This window comes from Callithrix jacchus, chromosome 2 (genome assembly GCF_049354715.1).
Source record: "Callithrix jacchus isolate 240 chromosome 2, calJac240_pri, whole genome shotgun sequence".
NCBI lineage: Eukaryota > Metazoa > Chordata > Mammalia > Primates > Cebidae > Callithrix > Callithrix jacchus.
This window is the reverse complement of record NC_133503.1, coordinates 169919539-169938712: the sequence shown is the minus strand read 5'-3', so window position 1 is coordinate 169938712 and position 19174 is coordinate 169919539. Positions and strand designations below refer to the sequence as shown.

The following is a 19174-nucleotide window of genomic DNA, read 5'->3' as shown; positions in this document are numbered from 1 at the left end:
TCCACACCCCATCGTCAGAATTCTATGACCCTCCTTCCACCGCCACCATCCTCATTGCCCCTGAGGAACCTCCAGATGACAGTCATCGGTGTGAAATCTTTGATCTAGTCTAAATTTCTCCTTTTTCTATAAGGAAGGGGAGGCACATGACAGTTCAGTGAGGTGCTCCAGTTACATGGGGTTAGTGGTATAGCCCCAGCCCCTGACTCCCCATCATCTCGTCCTCACCTTACAGCTGAACAAGGGTAGCCCTGACTTCTCCCTTCCTCTGAAGTGGCTCCTGCGATTGTGGGTGAAGGTACTGTACTCAAGAGACTTCTCTTTCCCATCTTAGCCAATGAATCAACAAATTTGTTCTATGCAGAATGCCTCACCAAGCTCTAGACAAGTTATTAAAGCAAAATGAAACCTTTTCTTGCTCTTAATACTCTGATGAGGAGAATATAGGCAGTGACCTGAAGACAGCTTGATACTGTGGAAAGACCATTGGATTTGGGTGATTTTTAGTTTTGTGACTTTGAACAAGTAGTGAAATCTCCCTTAACTTATGTTTTCCCCACCCTTCCTTGCTACATATCAGAAGGATCACATGCAGTCCCCGAAGCAGACTCAGAAACCTTTGGAAAGGGCATTCCATTGTTTAATATGAGTTCCAACAGAAACAAATGAAATTATACCTTTTAATCCAAAGGCCAGAAACTCAATTTTGCATAATTTAAGGGCTTAGAAGAACAAAGTTGAAGTTTATGCCTTTCTCACCTTGTTTTCCAGCTGCAAATTAAAACAATAATTATTGAATACCCATTCTCTAAAGAGGATACAGTGTCGAGTGCAAAAACCCAGTTGCACTTCAGCATCCTATAATCTAATTGAGATTTTAAAAGATTCACTTAAATTTGTGTTGAGCAGAGAAATATAATCACCAGTTGCATGGCGAAGTAAGTGAAAGTCAGAGAAATTCAGATCAGGCTACTATGACCCTACACAGGATTGGCTGGGATAGGAAGAGCTCTCCTGTTTGGCAGTACAAGTATCCAGTATGTGCTAAGCTCTGTGCTGAGGTTTAAAAATACATCATTTCAGTTAATCCTCTCAGCTACCTTATGAGGTATGTTATGTAACCCCATTGTATAAATGAGGAAACTGAGGTCCAAAGGAGGAACAGTCTATGAACACAAGATAGAAAATGCAATTCATACTAACATTACATTGAGGAGATGAGTTTGTTTGAAGTAAATGGTTCAAAATTGTAAGCGATAAGTTATAGAGAAATAAGGTGTTGATATGGTTTGGCTGTGTCCCACCCAAATCTCATCTTGAATTGTAGCTCCCATAATTCCCATGTGTTGTGGGAGGGACCTGGTGGGAGATGATTGAATCCTGGGGTGGGTCTTTCCCATGGTATCACTTTCTTGTAATAGTGAATGGGTCTCTCTTTGCCTGCTGCCATCCATTTGACTTGCTCCTCCTTCCCTCCCGCCATGATTGTGAGGCCTCCCCAGCCATGTGGAACTGTGAGTCCAATTAAACCTCTTTCTTTTGTAACTTGCCCAGTCTCCGATATGTCTTTATCAAGTGTGATAAAGGACTAATATAGGTGTGGTCAGTTAATTTTAATGTGGTAAAACATCTGGAATAGATTTGGAGGGCAGCAAGTATCCACAGAAGTATTTTAAGCACATTAATGTGGCACATTAGAAAACTTAGATCTTTTAGCTATGAAGTAATGAAATTCATGCAGTAGGAAGTTATTGTGGAATTGAAAGAGCAGAGAAAAATTCATTATATCATTTCCAAAGTACCCGTGTCTAACAAAATATTCATGAGTTGTCCTGTTTCAATTTAGCATGATACCTGTGAATCAAGACTGGATCCTAGATGGTTTTCCAATGACTTTAAACCAAGCACAGCTTCTGGAAGAAGCTCTTACGGGCTGCAATAGAAACCTCATAGAAGTGGAGAGAAAAAAAACACAAAAATCCACTCTGGCTATGGATCCTGTGACTTCCAAAGAAGTACCTCTTCCCTCTTCTGCATTTGATTTTGTCATATTATTAGACATTTCAGATAACTCCTCAGTGAGTCGCATGAATGATATAATAGGTAAGGTGGACACCTTTTTTACAATGAAAACTCTTTGTTCTTTGAATCCACGAATACTCCCATTTACAATTATAAGGGAGTACAAAATAATTCACTTCAGCCTATCAAAGAATTATGTAGCTGAGCATAGTTGCCTCTTGCTTTAACTGTTAGCATTCAGTACTGTGGGCAAAGCTTGGAACTAAATTCCAGTCCAACTGCAAGCATCTCACTGAACCTTGTCATCAACTTGGGAGATCCCCTGGCATAGGGGTGTTTTCTTGAGACGTGCACATATAGAAGAGGGCTTTGTAACTTTCTAGCATGTTTTGGTGGGTCACCCTCTTGAGGGTCATAAACCATATCTGTGCTGTAAGAAAAGATCTGATAACATCCTCTCCTTCGACTGAGTATTCTGAAGAACAGGTATCAGTTGGCTGAAAACATCACATGATGGGGTTGAATCTTCTTGCAAAAATTCATAGTTTATTTAACTCTTTTTCAACCTTGAAAAAAAAATTCTTTATTCCACCACTTAAATACTTACTGGTAAAAGCATTGATTCTTGAACCTTGGCTTTCTTATGTATGAGAAGATACTTGACCTTGGGAAAGTTACTTTATTATTCTAAGCCTCAGTGTCACAATCTTTATGACAGAATGGCTTGTTGGATTGTTATGGGTATTAAATGAGATCGGAGTTACATGCTTAGGATAGAATCTGGCACATGATAATAAACGTGGTAAATATGTCAGGGAAAAATGATAGAAGACTTTGAAACCAACAAATGATTACCTGCACATCATTTTACTAGAAGGCTGAGTATTGACTCTTGAACCTTTGTGGGTACCTGATTTCATTGGTTTTGACTCAATTCTTCTATAACTCTATAAATAGTAGGAAATTGATAGTAATGCAAATGATTCTTTTTCTTAGAAATGAAAATTAATTGTGTTCAGCGGAGACCATTTCCACATTGTAAAAAAGATGATTTGAAACACTTGAGCCCATGAGTTTCAGATCAGCCTAGGCAACATGGCAAGACCTTGTCTCTACAAAAAATTAAAATAAAAAAAAAATCCCAACATGGAGGCACATGTCTGTGATTCTAGCTACTCGGGAGGCTGAGGTGGGAGGATTACTTGAGCCCAGGAATTCGAGGCTGCAATGAGTCATGATCATGACACTGCACTTCAACCTGGGTAACAGAGTGAGACCCTGCCTCCAAAAAAATCACATTGCTCTATAGATAGTAACCAGAATTTAGTGGAGAGAGCAAAGGAAGAAGTGTTTAGAAGCAGCAGCTAAATGGAGAAAAAGAAAGCCTGGGAGAGGAATGTCTCATAAGCCAAGGGAGGACAAATTTTCAAGGCAAATGTGTTACCTAGTCCCCCTTCCAGACCAGCAGGAGCCTGGGCTGAGTGGGAGCCTAGCCACCAGGGTCGGGTGCAGCATGCAGTTCTGCAGTGCTCGGGGTCTGTGGAGAAACCTGAAGAACGTCATCACAGAGAAGCACTTTACATCCAAAGCCACATGGGCTACAAAGTCTTGCCAGGGCTGGACTGAGATAAATGGTCCAGACTCAAAGCCAATGGGCAGGAGACTGGGAACATAAAAAGAGGGAATGGCCATTGTGAGAGTAAAAGGCTGCATTGGAATGGAAAAGGAGGTGGCTGCCTCCGCTATTTAGTCATTGGTCAGCCTGAGATAGAACAGTAATGTTCACCCTCTGGTGAGAGGTACAGACAGGTTTTGAATTCAGTCTTCAAATAGTGACCCTTTGTGGCTAATAGTAATTGAAAAGAAACAGGAGGGGGCTTCTGGGACTGATGATGTTTGTATATCTGGGTGCTGACTGTCTTCACTTCAGGAATTCATGGAGCTGTATATTCGTGTATGCATTTTTTTGGCAAGTATAATTCAACAAAGACTATAAAAATTTAAAAAGAGTCCAGAATTTGGGGTCACATTGCTGAGAATCAAATCCCTTCTCTACCATTTATGAACTGTGCAATTTGAAGCTAATTATGGAATCTTGATCCTACATTACAAGTTTCTGTTGAGTATCAAATGACATAATATGTATAACAGTTTTTAAGAATTGTATGCCAAATTTTACCTGTAGGTACTACAGAGAAGCCAAAATAAGGACTGAAATGTGTACTTTGGCATTTTTGGTGACCATTATGCAAGCCATTTCATAGAGGGTGGGAGAGAAAAGGAAGGATAGCAGTGAGGTGTGAGTGGGAGGGACAGAGATGGAGAGTGAGTGGAGATAATGCCCAAGAAGTTTATCTCTAAAAGAAAAAAAAAGAGCTATGGTCACAGGATATTTGTTAGTTTTTTAGTTTTTTTTAGTTCTCTCTTTAGTGACAATAAAGGTTGTGCATTTTTATTCAAAGATATCTACCAGCATAAGTCTTAAAAAATGATATCATATAAGGCTGGTACAGAAGGACACAGAAATTGGAGTTGTTAAGGGACCGAGAGAACTTGAAGTGTTCATTCACACAGTTTAGGTTTGCTAGAAAGCATAAAGTGAAGTTAGGATAATGCAGATAAATTCCGAAAAAAGGAGGTAGGAATTTAGGGACTGGATGCTGGTGATGAAGTTCTTCAGGTTTCTCCAAATCAAGAATTTTAAAGCATCATTCTGTATTCTAAATTGATTTCCCCTTGTTCTATTATGAATGGAGATGAAAAACAACTGATTACTATATCCCTTGAGCGTTCTTCGTTTTCTTGAACTCTATTAATTCACTGTTCAATGTTCTCTTCCATTGAGTAATTCTAATTTCTTTTAATCTAGTTCAAGGCTTTCTTTTCTCTTTCTGATTGTTTATTTATTCTAAATTGGTTAATATTCTGGACTTTGTACCATAAATCCAGAATAGGACTCAGTCAGAGCTGTTGAGATTGTTTTTCTGTTTGTTTGTTTTGGTCTCTTCGGGTCTATTCCTTTATGTCTATTCTGCAGGGAGATCATAAAGTCTAAAAATGAACAATAATTTTATTGTATTGCAATATAATATCAAGAAATAATTTTATGCATATTTGACATTCTGGCCACCTTGTTCTTTCATCTTAATTTTTACATCACCATATTAATTTTTCTAATTCAGTTCATGATGACCCATCATTTTTCATTCTCGTCTGTCATAATCAATCCTCAGATCCTCTACTCTGAAACTACAACTTCTCTTTAATGTATTCCTTATTTTCCACAATTTCCAAGAAAAAAATGAAATTCTTATCTCAAAACTATACTCTTTCAATGTCTTTTAAAACATTTTTTTCTTTTCTTCTCTTTATATATATATAGAGAGAGAAACAGGAGAAGGAGAGAGAAACAAACAGCTAACTCTCACACTGAGTGAGAAAATCCAGAAAGATGGAATCCAGGAGAGGAAAGCAGCTTCCACACTGAGTGGAAGGGAATAGAGAGTGATGGAGTTTAGGAGGGGGAAGACAAGCTTCCACGAAGGGAGTGTTTGTGGAAGGAGACTCCAGAGGGAAAATCCAGGAGAGAGAAAAACAGCTTCCACGAGCACAAGAGTGTTTGTGGAAGGGGATCCAAACATGGAGTCCCTCTTTTAAATCATTGTTGAGAAACACTGGACCAAATACGGGAACCATATCTGTTTGGCATCTTGCATCAGTATATTTTAGCAGGAAGTAGCCACTTTGGTTTTGAAAATTATCTAATTAAATCCGTTTTATACCATAGCTGAAGAATTTTCTTGTAAAACTGCTCAAGAAGATATCAGTCAACATGTAGCTGCTGAAAACCAAGATAAAGATCAAGACCAGAACTTAAGAGACCAGATACAACATAGGTTAGTTTTTAACTAAATGCTCTGCTTCTTGTTTCATGCTCTCTGAATAAATTGACAACCACTTTGGAATCGTCAGATCTAGTAGAATATCCATTTCTTAGCATTCAGTCTTTTACAGGTAAAAGAAAAGAAAGTAGTTTTGATAATTAGTAAAATATTTGTGTGCTAGTTTTCACATTTAGAGTGCAAGTCATTAGAGTCTGAAAAAAATAAGAATTAAATCAGGAAATGCTTCCCTTTATGGTTACATGAACTTGTACGTTAACTCTCTGGAATCCTGATTCAGCACTCATAATGGAAATGCCAGTGAAAATGGTGGAACTTCACAGAGCCAAGCATCGGAGTATAAACTACTTCTATTTTGCTAAAATAAAATTATTCTTTTGGTTGTTTGCAATTTTCCATTGGAAATAGAAATTTACACCAAATTAGACATTTTTACGAAACCCTGAAAAGTTCAACAATATGAAATGAACCAGAGAAGAATAATTTGAGCTACATTAAGGCTGTCTACTCACCAGGAGGAAGAAAAAACAGTTTTAAGATGATTCCAAGAACACTTTTAAGTAAAGCAGATAAGTCTAAACCGTCTGTGCTTACTCAAAGATCTCTTCAATTTCTATCTCTTAGAAAAAGATAGATGGCCGAGGTGAATCAGGCTGTAGCTACCTTCTGAAGAGCGTTCAGTTTTTGTACTGTGAGCACAGATGATGTTTTCTTAGATTTTCACTTAGAGACCTGAACTTATACTGAACATTTTCCTGAATCAATGACATTTTCCTCTTTTACTTTCATACATCTCAAAAAAAATATCTTAATAACATTAAATATTTCTTTTTTAACCTAAAGTAAATAGCATTGTTTCTTTTTCAATAATATTGGCAGCCCATCTTTCCATTATGCATGTTGGATAGATTATACTTAATGTCATTCTAATCTTTTGATCAGCATGAGATATTCATATAATATTTTGATTTTGCAGAATTATAGGCTTCTTGGACCACTGGCCCTTATTGGAGCAATGGTTTTCAGAGCCAGAAAATATTTTGATAAAAATCAATGCTGAAATAGATAAGGAATCTTTATGTCAAAAACTAAAAGAAATTTTTGCGACTGAAATAGTGAAAAAAAAGAATAAAGGTATTTAAATTTGTTTATAGCTTTTAGTTTATGCAACTAAAATGTGTGGTTTTAATGAGTTTGGGAGGAAATGAAGATGTGATTGAAATGTTCTTTTTTTTTTTGAAATGTTCTTTCTTATATTTGGATTTATACTATCTACAAGTGTGTTCTGCTTCTGTCTGCGTCTGGCTTTAGCTTTCTGTTGTATGTGTTTCTGAATAAAATATTTTTCTCTCTTTTATTTTAATCAAAAAGAGGCCATCTCTCTGAAAGCATTGTTTTCATGTAAAGACAACAACAGAAAGAACTCATCGGACTTAAATTTAAAGATGTTAATTCACATTTTACCCTCTGGATATATGCAATCTTTATTTGTTAATTAGATATTTTTAAGTAAAAAATAATGAAAATTAGGGATATTGTAGATATGGGTAAAGGTTTTCTTTGTTAGCTTTAATATTATAAAGAAACTGTGTGAATTCTTCTTTTAAAATGAACACACTAGGCAATTCATTTTTTCTCAAATCTACCTTTTTTGTTATGAGTTTCTTTATTATTATTAATTAAATTGATCATTATTTATTAACTTGCTTTCATGTTATATCTCACACACATTAAACTACCCAGATATCTTTCTTCTTCATTCAACCAATGATAATTGCCCACTAACTGTTTATACTATCATTGAAGTTTTTTATTGAAAGAGATTTTAAGTTCAGTCCAATGTCAGATTTCCATTGAGATTTTACCTTCAAGAAATGATTTGAAAAAGAAATGTTTCATTTTTGTTTATCAATCATCCCTAATTATACTGGCAACTACAGTTTATTGGTATAATAAAAAAAATGGTCAAAGTTAATAGTATCAAAAGGATTCTAAAGTTGCCTTGAAAGCATACTGCCTCCTGTCGCTAAATTTGTGACTTAAAGTACCATAATGTGTCAGTTAACTAATATTAAAATAGCCCATCGCCATAAACCACAATCACCATGGAAATCCAGGAGCTCACACTTAGAAAGACAAGCTCCTACATCTAAATGACTACTCCAAAAACCACCAGCATGAACCCTTCAAATAAAAACCAATCATACTGTATTTTAAGAGGCTTAACATGTCATTTGACAGAAATGAGGCTGACAGGAGGGAGAAACCTTCCATAGCAATCTTACAAAGTCTTGGTTGGGAAGCAAAAACAAACTAATTCTAACTCATAAAGGCTTGATGCTACATGTTAGAATCAGTTTGTTTTTGCCAACTATTGGACTCAACTTCACATTTTCCTAAACAGTTTGCATTCTAATAAAAACTGACTACATTAATAGTAGTATACATTAATAGACTTAGTTATCACTTATTTTAGATGTATACTTCGAACAGGTAATTAACAAATATTTAACCATTAAAACAATAAACATTAACCTAGCCCAGAGTTCCATATTAAACATCCCAATTAAGTTAAAACTTAAAGAATGTGGTAAATCATGAATTAGCTTTAAATATGTAAGAGTGTTTTATATTAATTTAGATTTCTCTTAGTTCAAGTGAAATATTAGATGTCTGGAGTTTCTAATGAAGGTCAATTCTTATCATCCTTTTGAAGTTGAGAAGAAATTAGAAGAAAAGGAAGCTGAGGAAAAAGCAGCAGCTTCCCTGGCTGAGCTTCCACTTCCTGCACCTTCTCCCACTCCCGCTCCTGAAACAGAAAAAGAGAAGGAAACTCATCTTCAGCATGTGCCTTCAAAAACTCCTAGTGCAAAAGGAAAACCTAAATCAGGTGATTGACAGAATGATTTATAATCTTGTTTTTTGATTTCTTATTTTTACTCAGTAAAGAATTATAAATTATAGTCTATGTACATTCAGACTTTGGGCAACTTCGATCATATGAAACAAGGCTTCACACTCAGACAGAAGTGGAAAAGCCCTCACAGTAGCTAAAAGTGTGGTTGTTACAAAGCCCAGCTTCTTCACTGTGTAGGAGGCGACATGGAGTCATCTCACCTAGGTCTACCGATAAGAGTAAGATCACAGATGAGAAGAGGAAAAGACACAGAGTAACAAGTAACTTCAGGCAGATCAAGAGGATGCACATCTGTTTCCTGAACTATAGAGTTACTTTTTTGTATAGAGTAAGAATATCTTAATAAAATAGGAATGAGTATAGCTGGTTTTCTACCACAATAAGGGAAGAAATTATCAGCAACCATTAGAACTAGAATTTATACGTAACTGTAAATCTTCAGGACTATGTGATTATAAAAGTATAGAAATAAGCTCCTGCCATCTCAGTAAACATGTATGTACGGAGCCTAGGTAGAGAACATTTTTAGTTTTTTTCTAGATCCTTAACCACTAAGGACGATAAGTCTAGCATTAAATGGTAGACAGTGAATGTAATGATGAAAGGAAAGTGCTCAATTGTTGTTGTAATGCATGCTATTGGTAGAGTGTCAGTATCCTGTTGTATGTGTACATGAAACATATAAGGCTCTAGTTCCTAGTTTCAGCTTATAAATGGCTGACTGTGCAGTCACACCATGTCTAAGTATCTCTGATATTGTGTCATGACATTTCTAAACTCCATAGTCTTTCTGCTTCATTGAGATAGGTCTGAAATTTTTAAATTAAACCCATTCATATAAACAAAGAAATTTGAAGACTTTGGTAAGATATATTATGGTATATTAAAGACCATTTCACTCCAGGAAATTAGAACTTTACTAAAGGGAAAACATACAAACTCTAAAAAATGTTTTTATCATATGAACAATAAAACACAAAGACGTGATTTAAATATACACCCTTTTCCCACTGTTTCATTAAGAAATTAAAAAACAATTCAGAGGTCTGGAGGAAAATAGAAATCTTTTAACTGCTTTTTAGAACTAGAGAAGACGGACTGGGCTTGGTAGCTCATGCCTGTAATCCCAGCACTTTGGGAGGCTGAGGAGGGCGGATCACCTGAGGTCAGGAGTTCAAGACAATCCTGGCCAACATGGCAGAACTCCATCTCTATTAAAAATAAAAAAATTAGCCAGGCATGTTGGTAGGAGTCTGTAATCCCAGCTACTCGGAAGGCTGAGGCAGGAGAATCGCTTGAACTGGGATGTGGAGATTGCAGTGAGCCGAGATGGTGACATTGCACTCCTGCCTGGGGAATAGAGTGAGGCTCTGCCTCCAAAAAAAAGAAAAAGAAAAGAAAAAAATAACTTCAGAAGACAGTTTTCACAGTGGCTAAAGTGAACCTGGCATTATCAAATCCTTTAACCTATAGTTATGGCTCTACATCTCTTGCTCCTCCTCAGCTTGCTCCAGTCAGGAGCATCTATGTATTTGAGCCATTCCCTGAAACCAGTCTCTAGTGTTTCTGATGAAGAAAGCTCAGTCTTTAAGTTTCTGAAGTTTGCTATTTTATAATTGTATTCTTGAATACTGTTCATTGGAGAAATAATAAATCTATTGTGGCTTTAAAGAGTGGTTGTACTTGTCTTTTTTTCCCACCAATTTCAAGGCTAGTGCCTGATCTTTAAGAATGTTTAGAAAAGTTAATCTCCGGAGTCCCAATTGCTGCCATCCAACCTCAGTATGATGAGCACTGATGGGCAGGAGAGCAGATAGCACTGCCCCTGCAGCTGAGAGAATCTAGGTTAAGCAATTTTGGAGAGGAACGTTTATCATAGGTTTTTAAAATTTTTGTATTAATAGTTCACAAATTTTCCAAAATGGAATATTTTTAGACGTGTAAGCCTGGGGCTTCCGAACATGCCCTACTCAGACATCTAAGTACAGTCTTCAGTAGAAGTTGAGATGAAAAGAGGAATTATTTACTAAAAAACAAAACGAAAATTTTAAAAGGGATTAGCATATTAAATTCCTAATAGTTATTTTGTTCAAAAATTGTTCTATATTTTATTCAGTTCTGTATTATATATCTGCTTCAATTATACTTGGGATTAAATTTTAAAATCTTCATAGTTATGTTCCATTAAAGGGTCTATTATCAAATGCAGTATCAATTGTCAGTATTTAATTTAGAATTAGTGTTTAGTATGGCACAATAGAATAATACTACCTATACTTCTATTTAGGTTTTTCTTTCTTTCCTTCCCTTTTCCCTCCTTCCCTTCTTTCCTTCCTTTCTTCCTTCCTCCCTCTCTCCCTCCCTCTCTCCCTCCCTCCCTCTCTCCCTCCCTCCCTCTCTCCCTCCCTTCCTCTCTCCCTCCCTCTTTTCGTCCCTCACTTTCATCCCTCCTCCCTCTTTCTTCCAAATTTAGTTATCAACTATTTGGATTTTTAAACATTCATTTAGAGAGATTAACAAAGTCTCCTGTCTTATTTCTATGGAATCTTGGTTGTCATGTCTGTGATATTTAAATGTAAGTGAGAGATGCTAGGCATTTATACATTCTTATAACTATCACTTCTAAATACAAAACAATAGGTTAGAGGGAGTCTCTCTCCATCACAGGCATTTAAATTGCCATACTGGTTCATCCTTTAAAATGAAGGAAAACAATGTAGCCCAGGACCAAGGAAGGAAAATAATTAAATTTGTTTGGTAAATAATGCAGGATGTAGTGAATTTTTTTTTTTTTTTTTTTTTTTTTTTTGAGACGGAGTTTCGCTGTTGTTACCCAGACTGGAGTGCAATGGCACGATCTCGGCTAACCACAACCTCTGCCTTCTGGATTCAAGCAATTCTCCTGCCTCAGCCTCCCGAGTAGCTGGGACTACAGGCACGCACCACCATGCCCAGCTAATTTTTGTATTTTTAGTAGAGATGGGGTTTTACCATGTTGACCAGGATGGTCTCAATCTCTTGACCTCGTAATCCACCCGCCTGAATTATTTTTAATAATTGGGGCATCTCCAAATCATTGGTTTTCCGGTTTCTCCCTTCCAGTATATTTCTGAACTATATCCCAGGGAAGTTAAGATAAATATACTCACATCATTGTAATTGCATTACAATTACAGTCAATGAAAAATGTAGAAGTTACAAGGTGTGTGACCAAGAGAAGTGCAAGGGTGCAGTGTATCAAAACAATGTGGTTATATAACTCTTCTTCACAGTGTTTGGCCATCATTTTTATTTTATTTAATCATTTTATTTACTTATTTAATTTTTAGAAACAGGGTCTCACTATGTTGCCCAGGCCAGACTCAAACTCCCGGGCTCAAGCCATCCTCCAGCCTCAACTTCCTCAATAGCTGGGACTACAGGCACATTCCACCGTACCCGGCTTTGACATCACTTTTATTACGGATACAGTTGTCTCATTGTATAGCCACATTCAGTTGAAATAAATCCAAATACAGCTATATGCTTCAAATGGACTTGTGATTATCTTTTAAAAACACTACAGCTAGTTCCATTAAAGAGTTTATGATCAAATCCATTACCAAATGTTTATATTAAAGTTAGGACTAAATGTCTCCATATGAGAATAATGCTGTTATTAGAGCTATCATCCCAGAAGTTTTAGCCCATAGTCTGTCTTCAGAGTAATTTTAACTCATAGTAAAGACCTGAGCCATTTTATGCAGTTCACAAATATAACTGTTTACCTATGGGAAATAGCATTAGCTTGCTTGCAAATCATGTAGCCCAGGCTATTGAAGTAAATCATCAGTGATTTTTGTGTGTTGAATTTTGTTTAGAAGCTCCGCCTGGTAAGCAAGAATCTCCTCAGGAAGGAAAAGGAAAGAAAGGTGAGACCACACTCAAAAGAAAAGGTATAGCAGATAAAAATAGATATGATTGCATGTAATTCTGTATTTTATTACAGCAGATAAAAATAGATATGATTACATGTAATTCTGTATTTTATAACTATTTCAGTGAAAATAGCTAGATTTGTGTAGTGGTATACCTTGATTGCTTCTCTCAGGCATTTGTAAATCATAAGCCATGCCAAAGAATATAACCTCAAACTTTCTGTATCCTAGTGCTTACCAAAGGCCCTGCTGAGAAAAGTGATGCTGGCAGGGATAATTTAGAGAATATCTAATATGCAGAATATCCATTGATCAGAGACATTAGAGCTGTTATCCTTGGGCTAAACTGTGCCATCAGAAAGCTACATACTGAATCAAGTTTTCTTGGATCTCTTATTGAATTTCCTTCACTGATAAGCCCATTGGTAAAAACAATAAAATAAAAATCTTACATTACCTTAGAACATTTACAAAACTAAGGAAGTAACCTTGATAGGATACTGTTAACTAAAGTAGAATATTTGATTTTTACTGTCTATTTTTAGTGGAATTCTTGAAGGTAGTTTTTGAGACCTGTCCTACATTTTTTGGAATAATTAAAGCCAATAATTTATAAACAAAGATATGAATTGGGGCTGGGCATGGTGGCTAAATCCTGTAATCCCAGCCCTTTGGGAAGCTGAGGAAGGCAAATCCCGAGTCAATAGATTGAGACCATCCTGCTAACATGGTCAAACCCCGTCTCTACTAAAAAAAAAAAAAAAAAATACAAAAATTAGCCAGGTGTGGTGGCACTCAACTGTAGTCCCAGCTACTAGGGAGGCTGAGGCAGGAGAATCGCTTGAACCCAGGTAATGGAGGTTGCAGTGAGCCAAGATCGCACCATTTCACTCAAAAAAAAAAAAGAATTGGAATCAACAAATATTTACAGCTTGATGTAACTTCTTGGTGTAACTACATACTGGCAAAGGATTTCAATGATTTTTACTTTATTCTAATTTATATTTCATGCATATACAAATAATAAGTACTACTTATTTGAGTTTCTTTAGAAAATTCAACCATATAAGAGTAAAGAGAACCTTAAAGAGCTCTTGCAAGTATTTTAGAGAACTTTGAGTTATTGTCCCCTCCCCCAACCCCACTCTGTGCTTTTTCAAAGAATATAAATTCCCTGGAAAATTTATGTTATGCAAACACCCACAATAAGTAAACTTTTAACAGCTCATTTATGAGGGTCGGTGTCCCTTTTAGGGTATTTGGGTATGTACTCTGTAACTATTTTTTTAACAGTCAGGTACTTTTAAGTTACCTATTTGAGCATTAACAGGTTATTTTGGTTGATGTTGTATTATTGAAAATTATTTTGACCTGACATTCATATTTGGTGTTTACTTTTTGTTGTTGTTTGTGCCAATATTACAATTCCATGGCTGTTAAGTCCAGGTTGTTTTTAGGTTTTGTTGATAGGTTTTTTTGTTTCGCTTCTTTTAATTGTTTGATAAGTGGGAGGTTGGTTCCCCACCCGCCACCCGGACTGCTTCCCTACTGCCCAGGGACCTTACAACTTAAGTGAATCTGGTGGTGTTACATTGCTTGCCTTTTTCAGTTAATTGTAAATGCCTATGGCTTTATCCATGCGATACCATTTCTAACATACCAGGCTTGCAAAGTTTTTCTTCTGCATAATGTTTGATTATGAAACAATAATGTTTGATTTTAAGTTGTTGTTTCTTTGTTTTGAAACAGGGTCTCATTCTGTTGCCCAGGCTGGAATGCAGTGGTGTGATCATGACTCACTGCAGCCTTGACCTCATAGGCTCAAACAGTCCTCCCACCCCAGCTTTTCAAGTAGCTGGAACCACAGGCATAGCCACCATCCCTGGCTAATTTTTGTATTTTTTGTAGAAATCAGGTTTCACCATGTTGCCCAAGCTGGTCTCAAACTCCTGGGCTCAAGCAATCTCCCTGCCTCAGCCTTCCAAAATCCTGGGATTACAGGAGTGAGCCACCATGCCTGGCCAAATTTAAGTTTTTATAGAATTATTTGTTGTAAAGAATTCCGTTAAGAACAGTATTTCTGATGACCATGTTTTCATTCAAAACTCATTAATGACTTTGCTTAGTTTTAGAATTTAGTAAGCCAACTTTAATGTCCATTGAAATGAAATAAGACTTCCAGTCTTAAAAAAAAGTCCTCAACATTTTGATAAAAAGTCCTCTACCACATAACCTAGCAGTAAAACTTTTATTATGCCGATAACAACCTGGTACTATATTTTCTTAAGGAATATTATGCCTACTACATCATTCAGTGGCTCCTACGTGAAATCCTAGGTGACAAATTTTGTTCAGAATCAAGGGACAGAAAAATGTCTCCTCTTCTGAGTGATTAATGGGCACCTTTAAGTGAAAGCATTTCCCTTTATGTTTTGGCTGACTAGAAGTTCAGAAACAACTCATGGCTCAGGTTTAGTATCTGTGCAAGAACCTAGATCTCAATGTCTGCCTTCTAATTCCTCTCCTGATTTTGAATTTCTACTTTAAGCTATATTTTTTCTGACCCTAGTTTCATTTCTGTTTTTTTTCTATTTTACTTTAACTATTTCTGTGAAATAGGGGGTTATAATTTTTAAAGTAATTGATAGTTGGTGAAAGAAAATCCCAAGCTCTATAAAGCACATCAGTTAGATTCATATTGAAGTTGCTATAGTAACCAATTAACTGAAGATTGAAATGAAGTTATGGATACATGCAGTTTACTTCTTCCAGGTTCATCCAAGCAGCATTGTCATGAAGTAAATGCCTTTTTTAAACTTTTCATCACAAACTGTCAATGCTGTTGCAGTCCAAGAGTGTGTAATGTTCAAAATATAATGTGCTAAAATAGACATTTGGGCTTATAAATATATATATAACCATGGTTCTCAAAAGGAACCTCACCCTTCTCTAATTATCTGATATTATGGGTTTATATAACTAGACCTAATTGGTGAGTTAATACTAAGATAGAAATTTTAGTTAAAAATTTAAGGGCTACAAGTTGTTCTCAGCTCTCACTTGTTTACTAATAGAATAATTTTCATATTTTACATTACTCATCTGTTTTTTCTCATCAGAATCAAAAAAGCAAATGAAACATCATTATAGAATCATCAAAAATAGAAATTAAAAAGACATGTACCAAAGCATCAAATTAGACATAATTAACACATGCTCTAAGGGCATCCTTAATAAAAGCATACAGACTCCAAACAATTCACAGGCTAACACAAGTTCAACAGCAAAATATACACATTGGAGCCACGTAGTTAGCTCAAATTAACTAACTCCAAAGACTTCCAAATATTTATTGCTTTTATTTTACTATTCTATTGCATTAAGTAATATTTGAGATAGGTGAACTCTCAAGATTTAAAAGTCTCTCTGTTACATATAAATAGTGTGGCTTTGGATTTTCTTCATGTAGAAGAAATGATTTTATTTATTACTATTCCGAATTAACACCATTTCAGGTGAACACCATTAATTGGTCATCTGTTTGTTTCACAGGCCATGGATACCAATTATATTTAAAGTGTCACTTATGAGTTGAGGAACCATCTATTTTCTTCTTTCTTCAAACTTATCATTATTTCCTGCTGTTTATGTCTTTGATTCATTTTTTTTCTTCTCTGCATATGAGATCAGTTTCTACCCTTCTGCCTCCCAAATCTTGGCACTGAGATGCCATTAACAATGGTGCTTAGAGTGTTTTTAAAATATTTCACCTCCTCTTGAACCACTTTGCCACTGTCCCATTGTGTTTCTTTATTAACAGTGGCCTTTCAAACATATAGCCTTACCTGGGAGACATAATTAGGAGCCACATGAAGAAAGTTTTCCATAACCAACTAAATTCAGAAAATGCCAAGTTACAAGTTAAGATGTTTTTAATTACAGGATTTATTTTTCTATGACAATGTGCATTTCAAAGGGAGTAGGATACACCATATGTAAGATCCCAGAACATTTTGGATGCAGAATTCTTCTCCCTGGAGAAGAATCTGTTGGGACCAGAGTTCTCTGGAGCAAACACTTGGAAATCACGCCATCTTTAGTTCCAATGCTCTGCCACATGTATTAGTGTTAGTATTGTTCCAGTGCTTGCCTCCTGATTTGTCTTATAGGGTAGGTACTACCAGGCCACTTAATGTAATAAATGTAGTATCAATATTATAAGCATTAATGTTACAGGACTTTTCCTTAGTTCAGCTAAAGACAGGGTTCTTGTCCAGGGCCATGAAAATTTAGGCTCACTGATGGTTTAAAGGGTGAGTAAAGCAGGTTTTTATTGGGTGAAAAGGGAAAAAAGGGAAAGATCTTTGCAAGGCCAGAGATCCTCCACTAGAGCCCTTACTGCCTGGCAGTTGGAATCCCAGGTTCCACAAAGGAAAAGGAGGGGCCACACTTCTCCCCACGGCAAATGGTGTGAGCTTCCCAAGGCTCCACTCTAGTGATCAGGCTGGTGGGAGTTTCTCCAGGGACCTCCTCCCACCTGGCTGTCTGATTCCCCCTTCTAAAGAACTACATCTAACTGCTGTTAGATTAAGGATAAAGACAAGACCTATCTTAATTGCTTCCAGCTGACAGGGGGTGCTGTTCTTGGGAAATGGCAGTTAGAGCTCCCTCAGATACCATTTAAGGGTTCCCAGCAGAAGGGGCCACCATCAGAGGCTCTGGTTGCATGACCATTTAGAGTTTGATGGCCTGAAGGCAAGAGCAGACAAATGGGGTTATTAGAAAACATGTATCAAAATGAAACATGGGGAGGGATAAGGACATGTCAAAATTTCTGAGGGCTTTTACCAGTTTGCACAGGGAGAGGGAGGACAGAACCCCAATTGGTTAAAACAAAAAAAAACTCTACCCATTTGCTGGCATGTTAGGCTTCTGGGTTCCCTTCCCCTGAGACCAATCCTAAACCAACCAGTTTAAGGTTTGGGAAATTAACTCTTTCCAGTTCAGAGGATGCATCCAAGGTGAGTGTCCCGTGGTACAGAGACACAATTACCTATATGTAAAGAGAGGACAGAGGAGGAGAAAGAAAAAAAGTAGCACCTTTTAAAGGAATCCTTGAGGGTCAGGTTGCATTCAAAAGGGATACAGAATGAATATGAATAGCTACCCATCTAGAAAGAGGGGACTAGGCATCCCTGGTTCCCTTCTCTTCCTAGCAGATATCCAGGTTACATGAGGGAGAGGGAAGAGTATTTTCTTTCCTTCTTCCATCTTTGTATCTGGGTGATTTTGGCAGGTCCCACCGTGAGTGCCAAAGTGCCTTGAAGCAGAGAGGCCCTACACAATAGGAATTATCTGCTCTTACCCACTTATGTCTTATCTCCCCTGCTGTCAGTAGCCTTGGAGTTCCCTAGATATCATTTATGTCATGGATACTAATGTGGCCTTTAACCATGAAACAGGAAGCTTGAACTTGGCTTAATCAGCAGGAATCAACCACATTCACCTTTGCTGTGCCTTTTAACCTCTATTGTCATTTGCCTCTGGATCCCTTAGATCCAGCTTTCCTTCCTAGGGCTTTGACTCAAAGCTTGAAATTGAGTTTGGGACAAAAATATGTCTCAGGGGGTTGCATGGACTCCTTATTATATGTGGAATGCTAAGGTGAAACTGTGGAACTGAGTCCTCTTCCAACGAGGAAGAGGAAAGGATGTCTTGTGGCACACCCCAATAACTGGTGGCTATAGTTATGCTTGCTAAGATTTGGGTGCATGATGCTTGGCTTTGGTTAGCTCCCTTGGTCTTACTTTCTCAAAAAGGAAACTTCTGAGTGACGGGCATCCTATTTATTCCCATCACCTGGCAGGATATGCAGGATAATTGCATGGAACTAGCATATTGATCCAGATTTTTACATTAACCATATCTTGAGCTGCAGCCAGAAATTTCTGGTTGGTTCACAGGAGCAAGCAGGATTAGTCTAAAATGTAGGTGAAAACTTAAAAACAACTAATGAATTTAGAATTTAATGATAAATGTATGATAAGTTTTGAAACATGATTTCTGTCTCTCCAGTCCTCATTTTTGTTAAACAATCATCACAGAACTGAATAGTTTGCAAAATAGATTTTAGTCTTATACTTGGCCTGATTATTAGAATAAAGTGCAGCAAGAACTATTACTTTTACATGGCCTTTTGGATTGGCTTTGATAGAAGTCTGTTCCACAAAGAATCTCAGATAAGACCTTTTAAAGCCAAGCCTAATCATGAGTTTGTATCCTCAAATACCTATGAATTGGGTGATCCTCTCCTTTCTATGGTCCCAAGATAAACTTGGAGCTCCTGGACCTGTTAAAAAGTGACATTCTTTACTCACCACAGGTCAGGAACCCTGTACAGGGACTGTGTAGATGAA

General features: G+C 36.8%; 1 protein-coding gene across 14 annotated transcripts in view; it reads left to right on the top strand.

Annotated features, from left to right (window-relative positions):
* The window catches only part of SPEF2 (sperm flagellar 2), a 206853-nt gene that overhangs the window by 89069 nt on the left and 98610 nt on the right, over positions 1–19174 (top strand). For 9 of the 14 annotated variants that reach the window (XR_004739958.3, XR_004739959.3, XM_078365609.1 and 6 more), the window contains 5 exons: positions 1847–2103; positions 5810–5918; positions 6901–7058; positions 8641–8814; positions 12702–12776. Coding sequence is in view for 12 of the 14 variants with exons in the window: in XM_078365609.1 (XP_078221735.1) it covers positions 1847–2103; positions 5810–5918; positions 6901–7058; positions 8641–8814; positions 12702–12776 (773 nt within the window). In the remaining 2 variants the exon portion in view is untranslated. The remainder of the gene's footprint in view (positions 1–1846; positions 2104–5809; positions 5919–6900; positions 7059–8640; positions 8815–12701; positions 12777–19174) is intronic. The other 5 variants (XM_078365607.1, XM_078365605.1, XM_008992176.4 and 2 more) reach the window with 2 other exon arrangements.